The following is a 22,845-nucleotide window of genomic DNA, read 5'->3' on the forward strand; positions in this document are numbered from 1 at the left end:
AAAAAAAACAAAAACAAACCAAAACCCAAAAGAAACCACGACGACAGCCAACAAAACACCCCTGACCATGCAAGACAGGAGGACTAATGTAGTGACAGTATCATGTAGAAAACGTGTGAGTAGTGAAGAATAAACTGGACTGTTAGGCAGTGCAACTTTGCATAGTTCATGGGCAATTAATCTGATTTGGATACAGTGGATGTGTAAAACCACAGTCCCCATTAGCTGTAGCAGATGTCGCAGCTCCTATCCCTTCTGAAGAAGTCGTCAGCCATGGCCACGGGCGGGAGGCAGTCCAGGCAGTCTGTGCTGGGGCAGGGGAAGTACTGCGGGACCCTGTTGTCCCCGTGCTGGGAGCCACAGGCTGGGCAGCAGCAGGCAGAGGTGGGGTACGGGCAGGGGGTATGGCAGGACCACTCCTCCGCAGGGCAGCCATAGGTCTTGGTCTCCAGAGCAGAGGGTGGGCTGGGGGTCAGTGGGGTGAAAGGAGACAGCTGAGGAGGAGAGCAGCTATAGTTTAATGGGCTGGGCAGATCGGCTGGACTGGGGGGTCCGGCAGCCTAGAGTTGGAGAGAGAAGAAAAAAAACAACAAACCATCAAACCAGGATGTTTCAGGGTGTCATTTGGGAAAATGTGGACAGCAGCCAGAACATCCACGCTGTGACCTTTCCCAGGAGGGTCTGGCTACCCAGGGAGATGGTTTGGCTCTTGGAGTCCTAAACCCAAGAGGCAGTTGCTGTGCCGTTAGTGTTAACAGGGAGCTTCTCTGTGAGTGAGACAACGGCTCGGAGGAACTGGGCTATTCTCTGCAGAAAATCCACAGGCTCTGTCAAAGGGATGTTCCCCGTTCTGCAGCCTCTCTCTAGGTTTGGCTTGAGCCTTCCTGTCCTCTGCTCCCGATGGGAAACCACGCAGAAGCCCACAGCAGCAGCCTGCATTGCTGTGGCTGCACCCCACGCCCCTAAAAGCAGCACACTGCCAAATCAGCTTGCCAGGGGGCGAATCCCTTCCCCATCTCCCCTCGGGCTGCACCCGTGGCTCCCCTCGGCCACAAAGCTTACCAAGCCCTGGTTGAAGCAGAGCGGGACTGGCTGGAGGGCGTCTGAGGTGTAATGTGAGGATGTCTGGAGAGCACTGAAGGCTGGGTCTAAGGGCACGTCTGTCTGAAGACAGGAATCTACCAGCTGCTCCAAATAGCTCGGGCTTTCTTCACAGGAGAGACAATTCGAAAACTGCCACGATGGGCAATAGTTGGGAACAGAAGAGGCGGTTTCTGCATCAAAAGGTGCTAGGAGAGAAAGCAAACCAGACAGCAGCAGGTTATTCAAAATCTGCCTTCACAAAGGGCAGGTGTTGCCCCAGGTCAGGTTTCAGTATTTTTATATGTTCAGTGGATTTAGACAAGGAAAAAGGTCCGTCAAGCTCAGGGTGAATTTTCTAGGGAACCAGACACCAGGAAGAAGATGCTGAAACCATGCAAATAACTTGGGGAATTTTAGTCCCCTTGGAAAGCTCCAAAGCTCTTTAAATACTTCTGGAAACTCTTGTGGCTCCAGCCGTTTTGGACAGAGATCCAGCTGGCAGCACCCTCAGACTCTTGACCCTCTGGCCTTCCTTCACGTGGCAGCTGTTTGCAGCCCTAGAAGCTTGCTGTGCAGTGATTTATGCCTCACAGCTTGGCAGCTGGCTTGTGCCTTTGCCTCACCCAAGTCTCCAGATGCAAGGTAGCTACCTCTGTGGGAAGAAGGGGATAACTGAAGAATAATTTGCTGTTTTATCCTCCAAACAGTCAGACAGGAGCCAAACTTCGGAGCAGACAAAATGAAGCAAGTCAGTGATAACGTGGCACTGTGTCGTGTCCCCCCCCCCCCCCCCCCCGTAGTGTTGCTGGTAAAAGTGTCATTTTCTAGAAAGCTGTAGGGTCAGACTCGCTGTACCCCAACATGCATGTTGGGGGTATGGAAGCTCACGGCACAACTTTACAGAATAATTATCTTCTCATGCTGTGTTCCAACATGGTTGAAAGCAAAGCCCTGTCCACATGGAGGGACACGGGTCTGACGGCAAGGGAACTGCGCTGGGTAGAGTCACTCTGGTGTAATTCTTTGCATGTTCAGGATGGCAGTGTTCGGCTAGATGCGGGGAGGAAGGGAGAAGCACCCAAAATACATAAACAGATGGAGACTTTCCAGCCTGAAACAGCTTCGGTATGTCTCATGTTTCTGGATTAACATAAGCAAACTGATTCCTAAATACTGATGATTTCATAATTTCCTTGTCCATACAAAGTATATATTCACACCTGTCCAACCTTTTAGGTCTCTCTGCTTTTGGCTGAAGAATAATTGAAGGATGTGGGAGCCCAGAGTGCTGTTCCCCCCACCCCTCTCCCCTTTCCTTGGATATTCACGTGCAGGAGGAAGAAACTCTTTGTGTTGCTGAGAACCTGACACTCCTCTCCCTCCTACGGCTGTTGCCAGGAGAGTGAGAGGAGCCAAATCTGCTGGAGCTCAGCAAAGAGCTCCAGGGCGCTCCGACCCTCTAACTCCAGTCGGACGCACAGACTCCAGCCCGGGGGAGAGGTGATGCCAGCGGTGGGATTCCCTAGGGGATGAACATTCCTTCCTGAAGGGGATCCCGCTCCTTGCTGCGGAAAAAAAAAAAAAAAAAAAAAAGAACCTGCACAGCTGAGAGCATGCGATCGTGCTCCTGACTGGGGTAGCATGTACCCTGCTGGCCTCACGGCGTACTCATCTGCATTTCACGGGCTCCTTTCAGGTGCTGATTGGCTGCATGGCCGGTTATCTGGTAGTGCCTGCCTCAACCCAGGGCTGGAAAGACTCTGGGCTGTGGGGAAAAATTGGGAAGGGGGTGGGAAGGGACATGTTGGATGGGTTTTGTACCAACCTGGGTGAGGAGGAGACGCAGACTCTGAAAACTGGATGCTGCTGCCGCCCCAAGAAACCTGACCAAATAGAAGGGGAGGAATTGTAGGCACTGTAACACAGGGGAGCTTTTTTTTTCTGCATGCTGAGGTAAGTCAGGATTTCGCTTCAACCTATTTACGTAAAGCTTATTTACCTCATGGCTGTGACACGGAAAGCTTCCCTAGCATGGACAGAACAAGACTAACATGCGTAACGTGATTTTTCCCCGAGCTTATAACGGCACTGGAGGAGCACAACACCAACCTGGTGTAAAGCCCTTGGTACAGCACCTTGCTAGCCTGCTCTTCCTACTGCATTACTGCTGCTAATCCAGCAGGGATGTCGCCGCCTCTGAAGCAAACACATATTAATTTCTAGGACCGTGAATTCCACAGTGGAGGGATCCCAAAGAATTTGTAGCAATGAATATGATTGGGAATGTGTAGTGAACAGATTGTAGCGATAACTCTTGAAACGTGGCAAAGACAGTTGCAGGTATCCCCACGGCTGGGTCGTCGTGCTTGGTGCTGAAGTCATTTGAGAACCAGCTCTGACCCTGGAACACAGCTACGTGCCTCTGTGAAAACCAACAGCCTCATTTTCTAAGGGATGCTGGAAGCTGAAGTGGACAGATCAATCTGGTTTAGGAACCTAACCTGCCAGAGGGGAGAAATCCACCCAAAAGGAGTTTTGATGCTTGCTGTTTGGGACCAGGATTTTACTCTGCAAATACAAATACTGGTTTGTTTGTTTGTTTTTTTTTTTCCCCTCAGTTTTAATTCACAGACTTCCACTTCATTTCCTTTATTTAAAATGCTCTTGAGTTAGTGGCTCATTTCCCTAGCAACAACTTCCTAGCACATCCCTGTGCATTTAATGTATTAAATAGTGGCTATTCCGGGCTGCAAGTGCCTGCAGGACTACCTTCTTCTCTTTGGCTGCAGACGTGTAACAAGGCAGAGCCATACCGCGGGCATCAGAAAGTTACAGGTTCAGCTGTTTTCAGTGCCCAGAGGCGGCTCATCCCACCAGCCCTCAACCTCTGGCCTCTCCAGGACAACGTGTACCTTGTGCAGATCACACAGGTAACCTCCTGCACGCTGCCACTTTTCACTTTTCCCTGTGTGGGCACAAGAAGCGCCGTGTGAACTCACTGTGGGAAGCGAAAACAAATTCCACGCAGCCCTGGGATGTGCTGCTGCCAGGGCTGGAGGGAAGGAGTGACCCAGCATTTCCAGAGCCCAGCAGCTTTGTGCACTGTTCACTCGGGCCTCTCTGCCTGTGCCTGATCAGCTTTTTGTGCAATCAGCTGCAACGAGGTAGAGGAGGTGGGAGATGAAATCTGAAATCCATCCAAAGCTCTAATGTCACGAACCAGGAAGAAATAATGATTTACCAGCCTCTTTATGCAAATCCCTAGAGTGGCTGGAGCTAGAGGACTCCTACAAAGACTGGAAGAGAGAGTGAGAGAGAGTATTTGTGTGTGTGTGTGTGTGAATGCACAGAGATCTCCATCCCCTCCTTTAGAAGGGATGGGGCTGGGAGCTGCTGGAAGCATCACACCTCTGGTCCCCTCATTTCCTGCCCGGTCTAACTGCACAAGTCTCCAGGGGTAAGGGGGTGGTTGAAAGCGGCTTTCTGGGGGGCTGAGACTTGCGGAAAAGGGGGAGGTTAGGGGAACCTTAGCATGACAGAGCTCTGGTTGCTCCTCAAAGCTGTGCAGGTCAGGTCAATGCCGTGCCATGGGCACACGCTTCACCCGATGCTGCAAAACAGTCTAGTGCATGCTTCGGCCCAGCCAGGCCACGTTTTAATCGGGGGGGCAGTGACCGTGGGCTACTTTGATCATCCAGCATAATGATCATTAAGTTGGACTGAAATTTGTCCATGTTGGCCTTCCATCCCTGAGTGAGTTACGTTTCTGGAGCACCAGCTCTGCTTTCTCCCTGCACTAATGGCTCAGACCATCACCTGTTCAGATCACGGTTGCAGTTACCCTGGGTGAATGTCCTCCTCCCCCCATCCTGACTCAGACTTTGGCAGTCTCCTTGATCCAGAGATTACAGTCTTGGCAAAAAAAATAATTTTTAAAAAAAAAAAGTTGGGAGACAAGAGACAAAGAAGATACCAAAGGATTTTTACTTACTGCTGCACCGGTTGCTGCTTGTCGTGCTCTTCTCTGCTGCAGTAACTCCTTCACTGTAATCTTTACTCTAACACCTTGATACACCTTGGGCTTTCCTGAAAAAAAAAAATGTGGAAAAACACCTTACAAGACAGAAGACTTTCAGAGCATACAGGGAATCCAGCATGTTTTCAAGCATGTTCTAGATGGAGTCTATTTAGAGTTAACATGATTAACTAGTCACCGTTAAGTCACTTGTAATCACAGTTTATAGCCCCCTTTGGCACCTAGTATTCAAGCTTGTGACAAGCAGACATTTATGAAAAAGGTGGTGTTGATTAGATTTAGTAGTCATACATGTTTTATTCTTTTCTATCTCCTTCTTCCTCCCACGCTCCAGGTGTCCTAATGCCAAGCTCCATCTGGTGCTGCTGTTGAATTTATTGAAATTCCTATCATATTTGCCACTCTTAGAACCTGAAAATAAACGCGGGAAGCACTTCATCTGGCAGATGAAGACCAGGAATAAAACAATGGAAATATGTGGGCAGTTACTCAGGGGGCTAAACAAAACACAAATAAAAGGACTGCTTTCAAGAATCACTTCTTGCAAAGCCTAGATTATCTCTTTATTTTGCTCATTCTGCACAACTCCCATCTATTTCAAACAAGCATTGAGGATGTTTAATCCAGCTCAAACCCAATCAGCAATCATCAGTCACTGCCTGATGAAGGATTTTTAGTACAGGAAACGGTAAGGTATTTACCTAGTCTGAAAAATCACTTTCCCTTGCTGTACTCGTGGTAAAATACTTAAAGCCTCTGGCAGGTCTGTTTCTGCCCTGACTTTCTGCTCTTATTTTCATCCCGTAGCAGATCCTACAATCACCAGTGTGGTCTCCTCCTGCAGCCAGCTACTCCCCACTGGGGAGCAAGAAGGCAGCGCTGGATTTGTGGGTTCCACCCGCACACCCAAGAAATCCCACACTGTAGGCACTGTCCTCTTCTGCTGTAGCCTCTGCCCCTTGCCCATGGCTGTACAGCATCTTCACCCTATCTGCTCCCCTCCAGCTCTCCCACTGCCCCCTCGGTGCTCCGGTTGAGGACGTGCTCTAACAGGCATCCAGGTCCCTCCAGGAGGGCAGCAGGCTGAGCCAGGTCTGCCTCCAGGGGAGTTTGCTGAGCTCTGCTCTCAGCAGCTGGGGATTATTCATCTCATATTTTTATGTTTTGTTTCTATTCAACAAATTGAAGATTGAGGGGAGGGCAGGGTTGAATTTAATGAGAACACCCTCTTACTAAGCCTCCCTCTAGCCTGGGAGGGCCCTGAGCTAGCAGCTCCCTCTGTAAGTTTGGGTTCACGCTGCATCCAGCCTCTTAGCTCTGGTCTGCTCAGGCAGGGGGACAGGGCTAGGGGCTGTGCTATGCCCAACTCAAACGCAAAGCAGCAGGTGAGGTACGGACACTTCTCTAACCCAGGGGCTGGCTCTCAGGCAGCCCCAACCCCTGGAGGAGCGCTGTGCCACCAGGATCCTGCTTTTCTAGCACCCTGAGGCCCCAGCGTGGTCTGCCTGCACCTGGAGAACTGAGAGCAGGACGGGGCTGGGCAGCTCTCCTGAATGGGCCAGGCTGGGAGGGGAAGGGTGATGGAGCAGGGACGGGGGGTGATGGAGCGAGGGGAGGGGGTGATGGAGCGAGGGGGTGATGGAGCAGGGACAGGGGGTGATGGAGGGAGGGCAGGGGGTGATGGAGGGAGGGCAGGGGGTGATGGCGCAGGGCAGGGGCTCGAGGAGCAGGGTGCCAAGGGCAGGCTGGGGACCAGGGTGGGCTCGGGGAGCCGGGGTGTTCAGGGCGGGCGCAGGGTGAAGAGCAGCGTGGCGAGGGCAAACCGCGTGCGGAGGCCACAGCGCGGGGACTGGGGCGGGGGTCGCGACTCCCCCCCCGGCGCGGGCGCTCGGGCCGGCGGCGCTGCGCCGCTGGGAGCCACGGGGGTGGCCACCGGAGGGCGAGCGGCGCCGGGCCGGGCCGGGCCGGCTCTGCGGAGCCCCGGCTCCCCCCGCCGGCCGGTGCCGCGGGGCCGGCCCTGCCCGCTGCGCCCCGCTGCGCCCCGCTGCGCCCCGCGCCCGCCGCCGGCCCCGCGCCCGGCCCTCGGCGGGCAGGAGCCGGCCCGGGCCTCCTCCATCCCTCCTCCCCGCCCTCCCCGGGTCCTCCTCGCCTGGGAGGCGAGAGCGCCTCGCTCGGGAAATGACCCCGGCGAACCCCGAAACAGCCCCCAAATGGGGTGGGGGGGGGTGCGGGGGGCGCGGCGGGACTCACCGGACATCCTGAGCAGCAGCTCGCCGGGCGGCCGGTGCGGCGGCAGCGCTGACCCCGGCCCCGGCCCCAGAGCAGGTGAAGGGGGCAAGAGGAGACAGGCTTAAAATTTGGGGGCGAAGGGACCTGCTTGCCCGGTGGCAATGCCAGGTGGATCCCGACAATATTATTGTTTTATCCCTACGGGTATAAGTTTGAGTTTTTCTCTCCTAATGCCAAGTATTTAAAACCTCTAGAAACCAATGATTTGACAATCAATGATTGCGCGATACTTTCAATTTGAATATTCAAAGGCTCCACAAAATGGGCTATCTTTCTGTGAAACTGAGCACATCCCCATCTAGCAGAGGGTCTGGGGGAATAAAATTTGGTGGGGCCACCCTCCCCACCCTTTGCTTTTGGGACATAGACGGGGTTTTGTCCATCTTCCCCCAAACGAAGCAGATGCCTCAAAACTAGCTCAGTATTTTCCCCTCAGACACACAGGCTGGGCTCCAGCCCTCTCAGATTTCAACTGCTACCTGCAGAGAGGACTCTGCAAGGGACCGAGGTGCTTTTTGCACATTTTTTCACGTTTTGAGGCTAAATACTAAGGTTTTGGGGCCAAAATGGCAGTGGGTGGGTGTGGCATAAAAAAGAGGCTGTCCTGGGTGCCCAGGTAGCCGAAGCTACCTGAACCCCGCTTCCTTCCACAGCACTCCCTTCCCTCTGCCCAGATGCTGGGCTTATAGTGGAGTTTATCTGCATTTTTCCCTTAATTCAGGCTATTGGCTCTTGCTGCACAAATTGGCCCCTTGCTTTTTACATGCTTCAGCGCCGGCCTGCCCTGTGTGCTGCAAGTGGGAGGGTTTCAGTATGTGGTAGGATGACACAGTTTTTGGATAACCCTTCATCACTCCAAGACACTGATGTAGCTGGGGGTTTTTTAGGTTGCGTTAAAACTTCCCCTGGGCGCTGCAGTCTCTGCCGTGCCCTGGGAATGTCTGACTGAGGCAGAAAGCAGGCCAGGCTGTTAAAAATCTACTAGCAGTTCAATATGGTAATTGTTGCAGCTGAATCTTTTCCTTTAGGTTGGACAAACACACTTGATCTCTGTGGCGAGTGGTTGCAGTGGCGATGCTGTTCCTTGCGCTGAGATGTTCCTGTGCAGCTCCTGGTAGGCCAAGCCTTGCTCGGGCCATCTCTGCAGGGATGCTCCCCACAGGCCCTTCGGGAGAGGAGCCCTTGTGCCCCTCCGCGATGCAGCAGAAAGGAGCGTGCTGTGCGGGGGGGAGCTGCAGAGGAGAGCTCTCAGGGGAGCGCCCAGCCTGCCCAGGGTAAGTGGTTTGAGACCTGAGGCCCTGGCATTGCTGCGGCTGGTTCCTGCTGAAGCATCGGCGGTGGGTGGGTACAGCCCGTGAGGCTGCGGGCGCTGCGCGGGGGAGCTGGCACTCCCGGGAGCCAGGGTCATGTTTACCTCTGTAACCAGAGACCTCAGAGCAGAGCACGCAGGCTGTGACTGAGCTGTATGCCTTAAGGAAACATGCAGCACCCGTGTTCGGGGTGTTCCTGCATGTCCTGTGTTTTGGGGCATCTCCAGGCTCACCGAGACCCCGCTTGTTTAAGAGCTGAATACCAGAGTGGGTCAAACACTTCCAAGGCAGCTCAAAAACTTTCTGTGCCTGCTTCCCTCTCAGAGCCTGACAGGAATAGAGCCAGACTGACCCTGGTGTCCCTGGCCATGCAGGGCGCTTGCAGGAGGTACAGCTGAGAGAGGTGATGATGGCTGCTTTGCTCCTTCATCAACCAGCGGTACAGACAGTGGTTCTGCCTGTTGTGGCGTGGAGCAAGGCCGTGGGCTTGTGCAGGCCTCAGGTTTGGGGGCCCCAGGGGCTGGGTGCAGGGGAAGGAGACCTGCACACACCCCGGGATGCTCTGGGGCTCCTTGCCTTGCCCTGGCTCGTGGTCAGGGGAGCAGCTCTGGCAGAGTGGGTGCCGCCCCGGGATGCTCCTCACCTGCTGCTTGCCGAAGCCTGTGATGCCCACAGACCAAACGGGGAGGCAGCCGGGCTCACCTCCCCTCTGCTCAGCGCTCTGAGGGGGAGCCTGGGCTGCAGGCTCTTTCCCTGACTCTCTGGGCTCAGGGCCACAGCCCTGGCAGTGCAGCAAGACCCACAGGCAGGGACCCCATCCCCTGCTGCCCGCTGCTGCAGCGGGCTGTGGGCCCCATGGGGTAGGAGCAGGGGCTGCGCTGAGCCCCCGAGGACATAAAGGGGCTCTGCCGGGCACATTGCGCCAGGGCTGCTGGTGCTCTGGCTCTTGCAGCTGCTTCTCAGCTGCGCTGCGAGGGGCCAGGCTGAGAGGTCTGCCTCAGAGCCTTCCCTTGCGGGGCAGCTGCCGAGCTCCCTGGGGGTGCTTGTTCCTTCCTTTGATGCCAGAACGTACCCGGGATGGTTTGTGGGTGCCTGAACAGCCAGGGACCTGCGCAGCAACACAGCCGGGCGTTGTCTGCCAGGAACGAGGGACTCGTGCCGGTGCTGTGGGCACGCCGAGGCGCAGGGACATTCCTGGGCTACAGGGCGAGGGGTGCCAGGGACGGTGCTACGTGGTATGCCCGTGAAAGAAAGGGCTCGGTGTAGAGGGCTGGCCTGGCCCTCCGGCAGCTCTTTGCAGTGTTGCTTACAGGGGTGTGATATCGCTGCCTGTTTCTAGGTGCAGCGCCGTGTCCCCGCTCCACGTTTCCCTGCAGAGAGGTGCCTGCAGGCAGCGTGGCACCAAGTGATGCTCGGGGACCGATCCCGTGAGCCCGGTGCCATTTATGGTCCCTGGAGGGTGCTGAGAAGGTTCTAAATGCTCCATCAGCCCCAGGGTTTGAGGAGAAGAAGCACCTCATCGCTCTCAGGCCCTGGAAAGCTCCTGTTCCTCCTCACAAGGCTTTTAGTGCTGCTTCTGGGGGAGATGCGGCGGAGCGCGTTGCCTCCGCGGGCCTGGGCGCAGCGGGCGGGCCTGGGCGCATCTCTGCGGGACTCCCGAGCGTGTCTGTGGGTGCAGAGCTACCTCTAGTGGCCGTGGGCCCCGGCCTGGCGCTGGGACTTCACATCAGCTCCCAACTACAGCCCCAGATCTCGGCGAGGTGCTGGGAGCAGCCAGCCCCTGCGCCCACTGACCCAAGGCTTGGGGTCACGCCGCTGGGGCTGACCTGGCCGCGGCGAGAGGGGGAACAGCCCCTCGGGGCAAGAGAGAAATTGGGGAGGATGCGTTTTGTGAGTTGCAGGCGGGAGGGATGGTTAGGGCCCCCCGTGTGCGGGTCAGCAGGCAGGACGCAGCCCCCAAGCTGTGTGCCAGCCCCGGCGCGGCATGCTGAGCTGTGTGGTCGGAGCCCTCTGTGCTGAGGCTCACACGGGCTCTGCCTTTGCTGCTCTGCAGCTGCTGCCCAGGACCACGCCGCGTTCACAGCGCGCTAGCACCAGGGATGTGCATTTGTGCTGCTAGGTGATCAGCCAGCATCACACAGACCCCGTGCCCCTGTCTTGGCTCCCCGGCCTTCCCAAAACCTCTTCTGGTAACACTGCTCTGTATATATATAGTTTAAGGTTCAGAGCAACCTGTTTTCTCAGGTTGAAAATAAGTACCTGAGGTCTTTGTTTGTAGGAAAGGCCCACAGAGTTCAAGATATTTTTTTTCAGGCTGTGTATTTTACTTGTAGCACAGTGGGACTGTGAGCAGTGACCTTCATACAGCCTTGGAAGGTACCACTGTAAGCTAAATGTGGTATCTCCGAGGGATTGTATTTCTAAACACAGCACAAGCATTGCATGTTGTTAGTATCCTCTGTCTGAAGGACCAGCTTTACGAAAAAGCGTACAAGTAATTCATTTGCCACAATAACGGTCTGTTTTTCTTTTCCTCAAGCTCTTATCTGTCATCAATAAGTTCTCCGGCCTTCATAAGACCCCCAGACAGGACTTCCATCCTCTTTTGCCCAGGCAGAGTTATCGTGAAGGGCCGGTGTCTCCAAGGACTGCTCTGGTGAGAGGTGGCTCATCCTGGAGGTAAGCTCATTTGCCACAGTCATGAACGGTGAAAAGGAGTAGGGTGAGGTGGCAGCATAGCTGGGGGAGTAGTGGACATCTTCAAGAGGATGCAGAGTGTAGGGCTGGGCTCCGGGGATGGCTGGGGTCCAACCTGAGCTTCGGTATGGGGAAACACCTCCGGACTCATGTGAAGAGAGGCAGCTGGCACTGGCAGGCAGTGCTTGCAGAGGGTCTGAGCACCCACCGTCCGACTGACTGAGACTGTCAGGTGAGGTCTGCTCCCAGGGCTCTCTCTGCAAGTGGGGAGAGAAGGCAAGAAAGACCCTTAAGAATAAAAGCTTGTCCTGGAGGTAATGGCAGCTCTATCCCCAGAGCCTAACTGGGGACACTCAGAAGGGTTTATGTTGCTCGGGAGCAGTATTTGGTGTTAAAACTGTTGAAAGGACACACCCGTGCTGTCAATAGTGGGCAAAGCCCGGAATAGGCTCCTGGTGGGACTGAGCAGCCCTGATCCTGCAGGGCCCAGGAGCTCTGGCTTGGGGCTGTGAACAGAGCTGGCTCCGGGGAAGCAGCAGGCAACAGCTTGGAGTCAACAAAGGATGTTTTTAGAAACTTAGGGAGCTTAATGGAGTAGTTGTTTTGGGGAGACGGAAGGTTGTTAATTGAGGAGCTGGTCTCCAGCGGGAAGAGGGGACAGTTAGAGAATGGCAACAAAGAGAAAAAAAACATTCCCCATCAGCCCTGCCCCATGTGCTGTGTGCTCTGTTACAGCTGCCCCCTGTAGCTTCCCACACGGGTCCCGCTGACTTAACTCCAGCTTTAAATTGGGTAATCTTTCATCGGGTGACTGAGAAGCATAGACTCACTAGTAGGAAGTGCGCTGTGTCATTAGGGAAGGATGGCAGAAGAGGGGGCACGGAAGAAGGGCTGAAGAAGGAGCTGGTACCAGCTGTGAGGGGAGTAGCACGGTAATCTCCATGTTGGTCGGTGAGATACGGGTCCAGAAGTGCCGGGTAGCCCTGAGTGGTAGAGGAATCACACGAGAAGGACTTGGACCCTAGAGGGGATGAGTAGACATCACTGACAAACTGCTTTGTGCTGTGGAAATCCAACTCAGTTGCGAAGGATCTCCTGACGCTGTAGTAACCAGCCGTGGTAGGCGAGCCTGTGGTGGTCAGAAAAAAGGTTGGCTAAAGGTAAACCATAACAGCAGTACCTGAGGAGCCACGGAGCTATTAAGGCAGAGCCCTTTTCTCTCTAGCATCACCCAGGGCAGGAGTCAATCCTGTCTGGAAACAGGCGTGTCAGCCCAAGTGCTTTTAGCACCTCGGACTGCCCTCATCCAGCTGATGACCTTCATCTGCAGCAAACCAAACGTGTTTTGGGAAGCTTCAAGTATGAGGCCAGGGGGACTGAGGTTAGCTGTGCCAGCCTTTGCTTTTTTCTTGCTCTCCTACGGACCTTGGGGAGGAGGATGGGGTTACAGCTGCAAAACCACCTGCCCTTGTTCCAGCCTCACTCCCCAAGAGTTCAAGGGACAAAACAGGTCAGCTCCTGGTTTCATACTTTCTCTCTTCACCTCCAGGGAAAAATGGAAGATGCAGAGGGAGAAGAAGGGGTTCTGGGTGGCACCTCTATCAAACGAGGTGGGAACTGCTTTAATTACCTCTCCCCTCTTTGGCAATTTCATACAAGATTACAAGGGCCTTGCTTTTATTATCACCATTCCTCTGGTTTTGACTCTTTCAATTACTTTCCTCCGGGGCTTTCTCTGGGGTGTGGCCCCGCTCCGGTGCTCCTTTGCTCACTTCATGTCCTTTGGAGGAGAAGAGACAGGAGCGGTGTCAACTGTTCAACCTGCATGGAAGGTATTCATCGGGGGAGGAAAACCTCACCTGGCATTTGGACAAATGGTGCCTGCGATGCGGTGGTGCTGCCCTGCAAAAGATAAAGATATGTTAAAAAATGCCTTTCCAAAGCAAGGCAGCTCTCTAAGCACGTGATTTGGGAAGGCGCTGGCATAATTCAGATGCATTATTTGAGTCTTGGTGCTATCAGTTTGAAGAGATTAACTACAAGGTTTCAAGCCTGAGGGCTCTGAGGCATTAGCAGATGTAGGCTAAGAAGAGATTTTGAAGGTCTTGTGTAGAGCTGGTAATAGTAGAAATATCAAGATAACTGGCTTCTTTCTCACGTACTGCAGGGTCCCTTAACGCAGGCGTGATGCTGAGCTGTCGTTTTGGTGTTGGCACAAAACAAGTCTCAATAAGCTGGTATCTAAGCCCTTGGCTGGTCAAAACGGGCAGATTCTGCACCGTCCATGTTCTAGCCCAGTTCTGCGCTGCATCTACCTGCCACAGAGCTGCTTTAGCTGGCACCTCCCAGCAGAAAGAGCAGGCTGCGTGTTTCAGGCAGTTGTTTCTGGCTCCTATTTGGGTGCTGCAGCAGTACTGATAGTAATAATCTCCTCTTGGTCCCTAGGCAGGGGAGAATCAGCCCCGAGTGCCCCTGGTGCTCATGGTGGCTAATTCCTTACAAAGCGCTGTGGGGAAGGCATCTGCTCCTCGGGAGCAGAGCTCATCCATTGGAGTTTCGTTGAGTTCTGTCTCCGGACCTCTAAACCCATGGAGCAGAAACACAGTGCCCGTGGCTGCATTTACTTCAGCTGTGCTGTTGCCCTGGCCAGTGACGGTGGCATGCTATTTTCAGTTTGCATAGTGCAAACAGGAGGTTCCTGCCATAGCAAGCAACCAAATTTAGAGGTTTAGATTTGAATTAAATTTGCCAGTGGCAGGACTTCCTTTTACTGCTGAAGGAGGTTTGCAGCTGCTCCCTGCTCCATCATGAAAATGAGCTCTGAGCCCACGCAAGTCACGCGGGCTGCAGGGCTGATAGGAGGTGTCAGGAAGGAGCCCTTTGGCTTGCGGGCAGATGAGAGTGTTCATGTTGCAGGGTCAGGGCCAGGGCTTGCACCTGCCTCCAGCTGGGCCATTTTTTGGCCGCAGACCTCAGTGAGGTTCGTAGCTGGTAACGCACACTGTCCTGCAGAGCTAAAGCTTCCGCATGCAAATCCGGTCTCAGCAGACACTCCTCTCCCAGCATCCATGTCACTTCAGTAATACCTTTTCCTGCTTCAGGTTTTTTTCCCCACCACCTCCTCTGCCTTGCCCATGGCCATCGTATCCTGCAGCCAGCTTGTGTCTGCATTCACCGAGGAGGAATCGCATTGGAAATAATGGTGCAGGCCTCTGCATTAGACCTCAGTCTTAACACCCCACCAGGAAGTAGTCCAGCACTGTCATCTGGCACCCCTAACACTGTGTTTGAGGAAAAATTGGAGTTAGGAGGTGCAGGTAGCACAGACACTGCCTATAGGTCTGTAGGGCTGCAGTGCTGAGAGCTGGAGGGACAGGAAGGTCCCTGGGCACAGCTGCCAGGCTCTAAGTGTGGAACATTTCAAATTACCAGTGCATCTAAGCTCATCTTTAATCCTGCCTGTTCAACAGCCACTGAAACTATCTGACTGTCCACAGGCGGCAGGTCTTCCTGCACACGCCCGTGATGGATAGCCACAGAGCTATTAGCTGTAAGGGCTTTACCCGCCTTGATTCAATTGCAAGAGCCTCTTGCATCTTTGGCCTTCATCATAGCAGGCACCCGCATACTTGCAGAGACCTACATTTCACTTGCCTTCTGGCTCCTTATCAGGCGATGAATGGCTCAGCTTAATTGAAGCCCATTAGTTCATTTCCTCCCTGCATTACTTCCTCTCGGTGCTGTGGGACTGGGGTAGCTGGATCTTCTGCAACACATCAGCGTGTCTGTTTAGCATCACTTGAGCCCATCAGCTGTTGATAAGCTCGGTCTCAGCCTGCCTCACACGGGACTGGACAAAGTTACTGCCTGGGCGTGCTCCAGTGTTGCTTCACTGCCTCGGTAACCCCGTTGTTCAGCTACGAGGCTGCCTTGGGGGGGACTAAATGTAAGGATCCAGGTCAAGATGCTGACCTGGTCCTGCAGTGGGGACGTATGGTGCCCTTTGATCATACTTTGGCTTCGGTGTATCTCCTCTCTGGGCCCAATCTGTGGTACAGCAGCTGAAGTAATAAAAATTAATAACAAAAGCAAGGCTTAGTCTGGGCAGGGCACCTCACTGGTTTGCTGACAGCAAGTTTGCTGAAGGATCTGTCGCTGGCCTCCGAGTGCTGCTGGGCATAACGCTGCATCTGTATGCTTAGCAGTTTCCTCACCTGAGAAAAGAGGATAATCCTTTTGTCATGCAGAGGGGAACTGCTGGTTCATGCCTGCCTAGATGGTGGATGAGCCAAAGGAAAAAAGTCAGACCCTCCCTAAAGCCCAGGACCAAGCCCTTCTTTCCTGTAGTTGGTGGGAACTCAGAAGCCCAAATCGTGTGGTTTTCATCGCCAGTACACACTGGTTTCCTATCATTTGATGTGTGCAGGGCCTGGCTGTCATGAAATTATTGCTGTTCTACTGCCTCGATAAACAGCCCAGCAACTCACCTCTGATGAGCCATGACCTTTCCTTAGCAACACAGATCTCCTCCGTAGACCTCTCCTTGCAGGACAAAGGCTTTACTGATTTTGGAGCAAAGATCACGTTCAAACAAAAGATGCAGCTAAATTGCACTGCATCATAAATATACAAAGGGGCGTTCAGTTATCTGCCGTTTGCTTTGATTCGGGATTATATTATGTCAGATAAACAGAGCTGCACTTACAGCTGTTCTTTTCATGATTATGTTCAAGCAAATACGGATGTTTGCCCTGGACAATAATTTTTTGTCTCTCCTAGGGAATTAGCAACAGGGCTGATTTTGCATTAGATAGACACACAACTGCTAAGCTTTGGAATACAAAGCAAAGGGCAATAAAGCAAGCAGCAAGTGTTTTACGGTTCCTGGGGCTTTTGATAGCAGCCGTTGAAGCTGCCGCCTCTAGAAAGGGAGCAGGTAAAGCACGATAGTCATCAATCAGGATCTGTTTTCTCCATGAGTGCAAACACAGCAGTTGCTGCCTGCTGCTCCCCAAAGCTTCCTGCTGCTCCCCAAAGCTTCCTGCTGCTCCCCAAAGCTGTCTTCCTAAATGCCTGCCTGGTGGGAGCATGTGTTTCCCAGTGACTGTCCATGGCTCAGGGAGTCTCTGCCTTTCTGCATTAGCTGAAGGCTGTGAAGGTATCTATGGCTAGATCTTGCTTTGTCTGGCAATGCCCGTGCTGGTTTTCTGCCTGTTTTGTTACACAGAGTTGCATGAAAGCAACAGCAAGAAAAAGGCTTGTAAGTCCCTCTGAGGTCTCTTTGTTTTGCTAAAGGCAAAAAGCCTGAGGCAAATGGCTCAAATGGAAAAGAGCAAATGGAAAAGAGCATCAAAACTCCTAATCTGTGTCTTCTGCTGTCAGTAATTCGGGTCTCTGCTCCCACCCTTTCCTTCCAGGACACGGTTTCAACAACTTGACTGCATCTTCTCGTCTGTCAGTGGCCCCATTGCTCCCAATCAACCTGGAATTGAAGTGGTGCTGCTTGGTGAAGGTGAGTCTTGAGAGCACACAGGGAATGGCTGACTGTGCCACTGAGCAACGCCATGTGCTAGCACCTGCACTACTGTGGCCTCTTCTGGGGACAGCATTGCTTTTCTGGCTAGTAATTGAGAAAAAAAAAAGACAATGTAGCGTACTATAATTTGATTTAGGTTTCCTCCTGTTGCCATAGAACCACTTTAAGAAGAAATCATCTTTTACAAACTGATGCTTGGCCTCTTTCCAGACCATAACATCGCTGCATCTCCCCGGCACTCTGGTATGCCAGAGAGGAGCTGGAAGGAGCACAACACTCAGGGAAGAACATCTATTTTTGTGGCACTGAGTTGTTGAAGCGTAGCTAGTGAAAAAGGAAGTTATCTTGGAAAGGTGTCATATGCAGGATGTGAAAAGAATGAGGAATTTAGCATTACTGATTTGCTTGAAAAAAAGGACTTTAATCTCTCAAAGGTTCGCTGATGTAAAAATGTAGGAGCCATCAGTGATCTTTTGGGGAAAACACTGGTGTTGCAAATGTTTTTGCCATTCCCTGTCAATACTAGCAGTGCCCTGAATTCAACACAAATGCTCTTACACGATATGACTTCTCTGGTTTAAAAAAAAAAAAAAAAAGGAGGGGAAGGTGGGAAGCGACTTACGCTGAAGCGGGAGCCACTGCTCTGCCTGGATCTTTTTTCAGCGAGAAGATCTTTGACTGTATGTTTCACTCGCACTCCTTGGTAGACCCGTTTGCCAAAATCTGTAGGGACTGAGGGAATGAAACGAGCGTTAGAGGAGTTCAGTGAAAGCACAGAGCTGCTGGGAGACGTTGTTACAGGAGAAACAGATTTGTCGCCTTTGTACACCAAGTTAGGCAGGAATTCTGTAAGGCTGCTGTTATTAATACAGAATCATCCCTTAGGAGCCCAACAGCAAGGGCTGCTCATTTGCAGAGAGCAAAGACTGAGGTGCCCTACCCTCAGTTTCAGCACTGGGTGCCGTGTGGTTTCCGCACAGCTCCCTCTGTGCCAGATATGGCTGGCTGATGGCTTTTGGCTTCTGTTTTTTTTTCCAAAGGGAGCTCTGGGGGATCCTGTATGTCCCCTTTGGACCAGCAAAATTTGATTTGAAAGCCGCTATTGCAGAGATGCTGTGGTTTAGCCCCTCCTTGCTTTTCTGGGGTCGCTGGCTTTCAGCACACCCTGGCTCTGTGAGATCTGATCTCAGCGCAGCAAAGCTGGAAATACCCCAGGTGCTTGGAGTGGCTCCTCTGGACGATGATGTGAATCACAGTGCAGATCTCAGGAAAGGCAAAGGAGCCGACTGCTCGGTCTGCTTTGTATCTCCAGCAAATACAGACAGTACTCGGGGACTCTGTTGTTTTATCAAGGAGGACACAGAGGGGTGCAGTGTCTCAGCCAAGAGGCTGATGGTAGGGCCCGGCTCTGTTTTCTTGACCTGCCTGGAATACAGCACAACCTGTCCGTGGGGTCTGCGTGACTTTTGGTGAGACATCTGTGCTCTTCCTCTGCCTGCTTAAAGCTTTGTGAGCTCTGCCTTGTGTACAGGCGCTTTGGCACAAGCGAGGGCAGAGAGGTCTGAGGGTCAATACCAGGCACAGCCCTTTTATCCTGGCTCGCAGGCTGTGCCTGAACAGAGAGCTCGCACCTGCGGAGCCAGGGAGGAGTCTCCATATGGGCTTTTATTGAAATTTTCCAGAGAAGAACTTAACTTTGAAGCTAATCCCTTGGAAAACATGCACTCGTGTTCTCCTGAGGGAACACAAACAGCCATTCCACAGCTGATGTGTTTGATCTCTAAAACTGTGATTTATCATTTTGCCCTTCTGTTTTTCAGGATGTGTCTTTCGGCTCCATTTATCACTTTCATTTGTGTGGCATTGTGTCCCCAGGTGCACACACACACGGAGAGCTTAAAAAGGGAAGAGCGGAGAGTTTAAACAACACAGAATCTCAGTGCTGGCTTGGAGTTACTCCAGATGTATTCTGTTGGGCCATAGCAATTGCAGTTTTGGGCAAACGCGACTTGGTTTTTGTGTTTGAGTGCTAACCAGTTCAGCCAACGCCGGGCACAAAGCAAACACATTGCAAGAGACAGTGCTCCAAAAAGCTTATGATCAAAATAGTCAAAATAGAGGTGAGTGCTGAGTCTTGCAAATCGACCAGCGAGGATCCGTGGGCAAGCCAGGACAGAGCCAGAACTGGGTATCAACCCTCGCAGCTGAGAGGAGTCTGTATACTGGGGCTGGCTCTTTTCCATGGCCCACGGAAGAAATCTCCCTCCTGTGGTCGCTTTTCAGGGCTGTTTTTACTGCTGGAAGCAGTTGGTGTGCACAGGTAGCTGGAACTCAAAAGCTGTGGCAGAGCAGGTATAACTGGCAGAAACAGCTACACTTTCTGTATCGGAAACTTTGCATCTTTGCGTGAGAATTCCTTTAAAGATACGGCATTGCAATTTGATAGAAAAGCCTCAAATGTACAGCACAGCTTACCGAGCCCCGTCATGATGTGACCCGTGTGATAACTCATGCAGTTGAAGATTCAGGCCTTAATTCAGGACAGAACTTTTTGAGGAGGACCAAAACTGAGGAGGCAATCATATTTAGTTTTCAGAACGGGGATATTTCTAAGATAGCCTCGCTGGAAAAGCTGTGAGCAGCTTTTATTCTTTTATTCTGCAGTCTGACATTGCCAGATCCTACAACCTCTTTGTGTGACCTCGCTTCTTTGCGACCGTTTCTAGCAAGTTTCTGATGCTCTGCACTCCAGCAGTCCTCTTCTCCTAACTTCTTGACTATGGTCTGAAGACACTAAAAAAACACTTCCACACCTCCCTACTTATACATTATTGCACTATTGAAGTTGCTTCACTCATATACTCACAGTTATTTCTCTGCACACATTTTTTTACACAAGCGGTGTAATGGCTCTGTCCTTTAACCCTGTTTTTAACTTGGCAGCCCAGTCTCACATAACTAAACCCTCTTGCTTTCAGCGAGTTATTCAGCAGGATCTGATGCTAAGCTATTAAAACTCCAGATAAATTTGCTATTGGCAGCACTGGGGAAGGGAATGCTAATTTAGGCCTGAGTTTATATAATTTTCAAGCAAACGGAATCGTATTTCACATCACTTGGATCTAACTGCCTTTTGGAAAAGTACTGCATTGTGAAGGAATATAAATTCAGCCTAGAGAAGGCAGAACATGCTAATAGATACTATTAAATTCTTGGGACATTAAAGATGCCACTCATGGATTTTTAGACAATTCTTCTTTCTCTCTCTCTCTTTTTTTTTTTTTTTTTAATAGGAGCCCAGGGATGGCATGGTATGTTCTTTCCCTGATATTTCCACGAAGATGCATCATTATGCTGGTGAAAAGTCAAGGTGCTGAAGCTCACCTGTTTCCATTGTCACTGCTGACAGCTCCCAGCTCTCAGAGTCTGCAGGACTTGGGAGAAGAGCCGTCCGTCAGGAGCTTCCCAGTGCAGAGTGAAGTCAGTGCTCATACTCCACTGGTAAAGTTTCAGCTGAGCCTGACGGAAATATGTTTCCTACAATTTAGTGATGTCTCCACGATACCTTGTTGGGATTTGCTTAAATGCAAATCTCTGGATGTGTGTTTCACTCCAATTTGCATGGTCAGTGTGGATCATTCCCGAAGAGTCTCTTTCCTGTCTGAGCTGACATTTCATGGATGAAAACTGAGCTGTTTACCAATGGAAAAACCTTGGGTTAAAGTGAAAGGCTGGTGAGTGATGAGCCATCTCCTTACAGGTGAGGAACCTGGCTGGAAAAACAAGGCTTGGGACAAGAGCCTCTTCTTTTGTGTAAGTGTGAGGTACCTGCGTGCTGTTGGAGATGCACACAGCAGACCTTCCTCGGGGAGTAGTACTGTCTCTCTGGGACCCCGCAGGCTGACCTCTGCATTACACAATTAAAACTGGATCTTTGGACATTGTAAACCCAGGAGGCTTCGCATGGCAATCACTAGCACCTTCAGGGAGAGGGGGGTAACTCAGCCAGGGACAGCATGCTCATAGGACCTGCAGGAACATCCTTTAGCAAACCTGCATACTCCTGGAGGGGAGGACGGCTTTGACCGTTATCAAGCAAGGGGTCCCCTTTCTGAAGGTCTGAGGTTAGTCTCCAGGGAGGTGCCAGGAGGGGAAGCAACACCCAGGAAAGGGCCTGTTCTTACACTGCTGCTGGACACAGATTAAAGGGACCTCTGGCCAGGCTTGCTCTAGCCATTCCTCTATTCCCAGCTACCAAACGGTAGCAAGTCTGTTTCTGCAACATCTGAACCAAGAAGCAGAGCTAAACCTTTAAATTCTTCTTTAAGCACCGTAGCTTATATCCTAGTTCTGAGACATACCTGCATTTGCTGCAAGCGCCGTTTTCCCTGCAACGGGGCTAGCGCAACCTGTCAGCACAGTGAGGACAGGCTGTAGGGAGGCAGATGATCTCGGGAGTGTTTTGTGTACAAGCAGAGCGGGCTGGTGTGCGGCACTGCTGCGCTCGTCTTACATGAGCAGGACAAGGCCGGCGCCAATATGCTCCTCATAATTAAATATTTCTTCTCTTGTGGAGTCTGCTGCCAGCTTGGGCATCTATTAGGTAAGATCTGTCCCTCTTTGTAATTCCATGCGCTTCCCTCAGCATTGGCCCAGAGATGAATTTGTCCTGTTATGTGAACTGCCTTCCTGGGGAAGGTTATTGGGTTTTTTAAGTGTAATTATTCTTTTCCTTCAGAAGAAAAAAATACAAAGAGCAGCAGCTGGCAAAGGCTGCATCTGCTCAGGCCGTTGAGGCAAGTGGAGAAGGCAGAGCTGAAATAACATCCTGAATAATTCCCAACATTCTTAACTCGCAGAATGACTCGGGTATTCTGCCAGCTCAGACACAGAGCTCAGGACCAAGAGGGCATCACACAACCAAGCTCATGGAAGACTTGAGCTCCTGTATACAGAGTCTTTCACCGTGCACATACGCCCTCTTATATAAACCAAGTCTTATTTTGGCCTGTCCATTCCTGGCCGCCCCTTCCTGGTACCCCCAGGTGTCCTGGATTTGGCTGACAGGTAACAGGATGGGCCGGACGCACCAGGTGGGTCGGGGAAGTGTGGGGCAGATGTAAAGTCACAACTGTCTTTGCTTTGTCAGCAATAGGCTTCGTTTGCCACCTGCCTCCTGGCAGCTTTCCCTGATAGTTTTGTCTCCTGTGTTGGATCTTTATATACTTTGGTTAGGGTATACAAGTGAAATCCCAGCCCGAATCAAGCTAATAGCTTTTGCACGGTCTGGCCAGGCCGGGTGTTTTCCGTACTGATTACAAAATAACCACACTGAAACCCAACAGATCCTGCAGAAAACAAATAAACAAAGATAAAAACTCAGCCAGCCTGCTTCTAGGTAAGATCCATCTCTTACCTTACATTTTCATTTGAAAAAGCATCATCAGACCCAGATTTTCTATGTAATTTAGTGAATTTGGGCACGTACTTTCCACATCAGAGGGTAGAGCCGGTGTGTGTGACAGGAGTGACAGAAGCGACTGTGCGTTGGCAAGGCACGCTTTGTGGCACATTTTATACAATCCCATTTGGTTTTAGCGCTGCATTTACCTGCGCCAAAAGCCAAATTTCTGAGAATTGCGTCTATTTTGTGTTACAAAAGGCGGGAGCGGCAGATGAAACAGTCAACGTGTGTGTGTTTAATTCCAACTGTCATTTCAATCCGCCTTCTCGTTACTCAGTACGGAGAATATGCTGCCTTGTCTCTCAGCGGGGACTGATGGGTTGGTGCCGGGGTGCCGGGGTGCCGGGGGTGTCCGGGGTGCCCGGGGTGCCGGGGGTGCCCGGGGTGCCGGGGATGCCGGGGGTGCCCGGCTCTGCGGGGGGCTCGGAGG

The 22,845-nt window shown here is 52.0% G+C and overlaps 2 protein-coding genes across 2 annotated transcripts; both read right to left on the bottom strand.

Moving 5' to 3' along the window:
• Nucleotides 1-221: 221 nt before the first annotated feature.
• On the bottom strand, nucleotides 222-7,376 carry POU2AF3 (POU class 2 homeobox associating factor 3). The gene is made up of 5 exons (XM_074927190.1): nucleotides 7,370-7,376; nucleotides 5,075-5,169; nucleotides 2,909-2,966; nucleotides 1,063-1,289; nucleotides 222-560 (listed from the first exon to the last, which is right to left on the bottom strand). The coding sequence occupies exons 1-5, from the start codon at nucleotides 7,374-7,376 to the stop codon at nucleotides 222-224; spliced, it is 726 nt and encodes a 241-aa protein (XP_074783291.1).
• A 3,890-nt stretch (nucleotides 7,377-11,266) lies between these two features.
• Nucleotides 11,267-21,547, bottom strand: POU2AF2 (POU class 2 homeobox associating factor 2). The gene is made up of 5 exons (XM_074927191.1): nucleotides 21,465-21,547; nucleotides 17,574-17,808; nucleotides 13,275-13,317; nucleotides 12,246-12,544; nucleotides 11,267-11,672 (listed from the first exon to the last, which is right to left on the bottom strand). Exons 1-5 carry the CDS (start codon nucleotides 21,545-21,547, stop codon nucleotides 11,271-11,273), a joined length of 1,062 nt encoding a protein of 353 aa, XP_074783292.1. The 3' UTR covers nucleotides 11,267-11,270.
• Nucleotides 21,548-22,845: the final 1,298 nt, after the last annotated feature.

This window comes from Athene noctua, chromosome 26 (genome assembly GCF_965140245.1).
Source record: "Athene noctua chromosome 26, bAthNoc1.hap1.1, whole genome shotgun sequence".
Lineage (NCBI taxonomy): Eukaryota > Metazoa > Chordata > Aves > Strigiformes > Strigidae > Athene > Athene noctua.